This window comes from Morone saxatilis, unplaced genomic scaffold, assembly GCF_004916995.1.
Source record: "Morone saxatilis isolate NCDOM2014 unplaced genomic scaffold, NCSU_SB_2.0 Contig9, whole genome shotgun sequence".
NCBI lineage: Eukaryota > Metazoa > Chordata > Actinopteri > Moronidae > Morone > Morone saxatilis.
Window position 1 is genome coordinate 22476821 of NW_023340268.1, and position 5333 is coordinate 22482153.

General features: G+C 40.0%; 1 protein-coding gene across 1 annotated transcript in view; it reads right to left on the bottom strand.

The window, feature by feature from the left end:
* glcci1a (glucocorticoid induced 1a) overlaps nt 1–3530 on the bottom strand; it is a gene marked incomplete in the record, with an annotated part of 18623 nt that extends 15093 nt beyond the window's left edge. Inside the window, 1 exon segment of the mRNA XM_035681445.1 lies at nt 2780–3530. Within this exon segment, the coding sequence (XP_035537338.1) occupies nt 2780–3134 (355 nt within the window).
* Nucleotides 3531–5333: the final 1803 nt, after the last annotated feature.

Here is a 5333-nt window from a genome sequence, read left to right on the forward strand (position 1 = left end):
CTAGGAGGAGCCAGAGGAAGCAGATTTTTCCACAGATTATCTGTATTCTGTGCTACTGTCAGGATATAGTGATAAGTTCAGCAATACTGAAAAAAAGTTATTTTTCTAAAAATGACCTACTGCAGCAGAGCAACCTTAGCATTTATTTGGAGCATAGTTTCCATCCAATATTCACTCTCAGTTTAGCTTTAGCTGCTTAATTCTACACTATGTTCACCAGCTAGTCAGTAACTTTCCATCCGTCTGCTGTGCTGGTAGTGTACAGTTGGTTTATCAGAGCTTCTGTTATGAAAACTGCAGCCATGATAGCATAGCTTATGAGCCGTATAACCAAAACAGTAAGCTAAAAGATGCCAAAATGCTCAATAGAAGTGAGGGGAAGTGCATTTGTGAGTGTCTGAGGTACATTACACACTGGCTGTACTGGAAACTGCCTACTATACAAAAGCAAAATCTGCCAAATCTGTGAGTACGCCAAAAATACCCAGATGGAAAAAATCCCCTGCATCCATCAGATCAGTCTACCTAGCCTACTGTATCCCACAGTGCAAAGCACTAAAACAATCACAATCATCAACAACCATTCAGGCAAACAAGGTAAAGTAGCAAGTAATCTGGCTCCTAATGGCATTTGAAAGAATACACCGGGCCTAAATGAAAACAACTGATTAGAAGAAAGTTGGGTGATTGTTGATTCTCATTCACAGGGTGTCAAATACAGACACTTTGGAACCCTGGGAATGAGAATCAACAATCAACTATCTACAAGTTTCTAACCCAAAGCATCTTTATATCTTTCTCAGCTCTGATTGGTTGTTTTCATTCAGGCCTGGTGGATTCTTGCAAATACCATTAGAAACACTAGGGGGAGCCAGAAGAACCTGATTTTTTCACAGATTATCTGTCTCATGTTCTATTGTCAGAACACACTGAAAATTTTAGCAATAATGAAAAAGGTTATTTCTATAACCTGGGGGACATAGGAGCCTAGGGACATGAGATATGCTCCCACTTGATCCATTGTAAGTATTTATAATGGCAGCTTTAAATGTTGTATTTGTATATGTATGAATTTGTTTACTTGAAGTTATGTATGCCACAACAATCTCTAAATAGACTACAATGTCCATAGCAGCATGACCATGGCAATAAAATTAAGTAAGAAGTCTATCTATCCATCTTTCTATCTGTCCATCTATCAGTGATGGCAGCTCCCATCAGGTTCACATAGCCAGTGTCACTGTTTAGCAAAGGTCATCAAAATGAAAGTTGTCTGTGTGTTTATTGGTCTTTGGCAAGGGTCAAAAACACAATGCTCAGTGCCACCCTGGCTTGATGCATGCCATCCCGATCAAAATACCTTGGACACGCCACTGCTACCAGCAGGGATATATAAGAGAAAGTGCATAAAATAGCCTGTAATATTTGAATCCAGAACACATGTAAAACATTAGAGCTAACAGCTTCCACAAAAACATGCAGTAAGCACATAGCAGCCATGGCACATGCTGAATGCTGGCTTGGCTGCACAGATCATTTACTGTTTGCGAGGAAACTGTATACCTTTCTGCAGACAGTGTATATTCTCGTTTGCAAAATAGTATTTTTATGTGTATGCATGTAGTTGCAGAGGCTGGTCTGCCTGCACAGAAGGCTCTGTTTATGTCTCAGACTGCTAGGCCCCAATGTTGCCATGGGAGCCACAGACCTACCAGCTGACGACTTATTTTCCCCGTTTCAATTAAGGTAAACAACCCCAATGTAACGAATTAATAACAAGCTTTCACAGCAGATCCTGCAAATCTGGTTAATCATCCGCATCATGTAGATCAGTGAGTCCTGTTTATTTCCGACAGAGTAGCTGCATCATCCCTACACAGGCATCCGTACCCTGACATATTTACCTCATCACAGCGAGCAGAACGCCAGTGTACTGTAAAAACAACGGCTTCGGCTAATAGCACATTATTGCGTTTAAATCGACATTGTAACACACTGGAATAATATACATTAACAGCCCGAGATGTGCTGTGCTAAAACTATGACTGATATTATGATGGAAATTGGAACATGGTAGCAGGAGCTATTATGGAAATATGGCAGTTTTAAGAGTCTCCTCGGTGTTTTTAGCGTCAAGCATCACGTCCCTAACGTATTATGATCCAATTAGAAAGCTAGCTTAGCCTACTATCTTAACATCTCGCCCCGAAATGGGCAGTTCACTCGCAGTTACAGAGGACGGCTCGCTACAATGAATCTTGCTATGAAAAACTTGGTAGTTTTAGCTGGTCTGGTATATTGACAAACTTATATAGGCTTTAAAATAACCCAACAACTTTTGTCTGAATAATGACAACCCGATTTACAATTCGGCGTATGTCCAATTTACTGAACTTCCCTCATTTGCATTAAAATATAATATTTTGAGCCGCTTCACCCGTCATTTCCACTAGCTTCTCTTACCAAAACAACGTGGCGCCTCATGGCGAGGTAAATTATTACATGTGAGATTTTATGCAAGTTAAATGTTAAATTGTGGTCTATACGTTCGCCGAACATAACAGCACCATGTAGTTGTTCAGAAAAAATCTTGGTTGTCATTTTTCAATACACGTATCGTGTTCTTTCGTCGCCGAAACCATTCAATTGTCAGATTGTTTAAGCTAGTTTGGCGTGACGATCGTGACAGAACGAGTCGTAGCATAAGTTAGCACCAAGCTATCATAGCGATGACGGGTGCATTAAAGGTAAACTTCATTGACTTTAAAGGGCGGATTACCTTTGGATAGAGACGACAGTGATGGGCGTTCTGGTGAGCTCCTGCTGTCCGGCGGCGAAAGCCTCTGCCTGGGGACCAGCCTACCGTCCGAGCCGCTTCCACCCGGGTTGGCGGGACTGGAGCAACGGGACGTCGTTGGACCTATGTTGCTCCCAGCTACTGAGAAGGAGGAGGAAACGGAGCGGGTTGGGCTGTGCTGATTTCCACGCAAAAGCTGGTACGGCACCGTGGCGCGGATAGGCTGCAAACGGACCGCGGTGGTGTTGTTGCTACAGGAGGGGCAGGGGGCTGTCGGGGAGCCGCTCTGTTTAACCCGCTGCTGGGATGAGCTGGCCTCGGCTGTTGACGCTGACATAATCAGCCACGTTCAGTTTATAGTGTTGTTTATGCAACAATATGAGTTGTAAAAGTACAAAGTCCTGTTAAATAGGCCCCTGTCTAACTGACTTGTTTTTCGACAGACGACCTATACGCCACCATAACAGTTTGCCACCAAAGTTTCTTAAGTTAATTCCCGACGTCCAGTCAGTCCCAAGCTGTCTGCACTTTGCATTTCTGCGATGCTACATTTCTACTGCGTGTCTCTAAGTACAAACACAGTGTCCTGTTCACTGTCTGCATAGTTACATCAATATTTCCGCGGTACTTTGTCCAATTGGTCTTTGTTGTCGTTTTCGCAACTCCTAACTCCCTTACCACAGTTTCCAGTTGTCAGTTTAACAACTACTGACAGCAGAGGTTGGACCATGGGTGGGGCCAAATCACTACGGCTACTTTCCGATTGGTGCAGGACTACTTCCTGGATGTCAATGGGTTCCTTATTGGATGTAGTGAAACCTTAGCCAATGTAAATGAGTGGTGTCTTTCTGGGTCTGCTATTGGTTGTTGACCACTGTATAGAGATAGGCCTATTTGCATTATGTGCATATCATTGATAGATATTTAAACAGAATATAACATTATAACTGCAGTTATTAATATATTAATACACATCATACACACGGTGGAAGAATCAGTCATTCTTTCCAGTGATTGTAATATCTTAAATGTCCATGTATCTGACATCAGTAAATCAGATGAAAGAGACTTATGACAGTTAAAGCTGCAGTAGGTAACTTTTATAAAAATAACTTTTTGTCATATTCGCTGAAACTTTCGCTATATCCTGACCGGGCCTAAACGAAAACAACCAATCAAAGGATCAAAGGTGAGAAAGACAGTTGATTGTAGAGTCTCATTCCCAGGCCATTACATATTGATGCTGGGAATGAGACTTGACAATCAACCATCTTCAAGCCACCAGCCCAACACGTCTTTACATGTTTCCCAGCTCTGATTGGTTGTTTTCTTTCAGGCCCGGTGGATTCTTGCAAATATCATTAGGAGCACTAGGAGGAGCTAGAGGAACTTGATTGTTTCACTGATTATCTGTCTCATGTTCTACTGTCAGGATATAGTGAAAGTTTCAGCAAATATAACAAAAAGTTATTTTTATAAAAAAAATGTGTACTACAGCTCAAACTCAGGGATAAGATAGTTTATGAAGAAGATTTTAGTAGTTAACACATAGCTAATTTGCTTATAAAATAGAATGTGAAAGGTATATTTAATGTATGTTAAATGCACAGCAGGTTTGAAGAAACAAAATTTTTATCATGTATAAACAATAAAAGGTACATATACAGTGTTTAATAAATTCCTGGGTAGATTCATGACTCTATGCATACATATTTTCTCTTCTCAGTCAAAATGCTATCAATATATTAAAAGCTTCTATTTACAAAATAACTCTAAGGAAAATTATCCTGGTAGTGATATCAATTCAGCCAACTTCATGTAATCTGTTTAGAACATATTTCAAACCTGTCATTTGACTATTCTTGATTAGACTGACGTGTGCATTAGTAAAAAACATTGAGGAGCTGGAATGACCTTCACTATCACAGCTCTCATAAATTCAGCATATTGCACTTTTAAAGGTAAGATATATATACACAAGATTTAAAACATTAATATAGCAGCAAACAACTATTAGCTTTGTAAAGATATAGTGGAGTCATGGTGTCCTGAGCAGAGAATGAAGTCACACTCCTGCCTTAATGTAAGTGCTCATACAAATTAAAGCTGCAATAGGACATTTTTTTTTAATAAAAATTACTTTTTGTCATATTTGCTGAAACGTTCACTATATCCTGACAGCAGTACATGAGACAGATAATCTGTGAAAAATCCAGGTTCCTCTGGCTCCTCCTAGTTTTCCTAATGGCATTTGCAAGAATCCACCGGGCCTAAATGAAAACAATCAATCAGAGGCCAGAAAGATTGTTGAGTCTTATTCCCAGGTCATCAAATACTAGTGATGGGCATTCGATTAAATTGTCTTAGTCGATCGTCGGGAGAATTAAATTAGCTACTGTGCTCTAAAGCAGCAGAGCCTGCAGCTAGAAGCCGGTGCTCATAAACACAACTGACCCTCGTTTTTTTCCCAAAATAATAATAATAATAATAATAATAATAATAATAATAATATTAAAAAAACAATCATGTTATAACT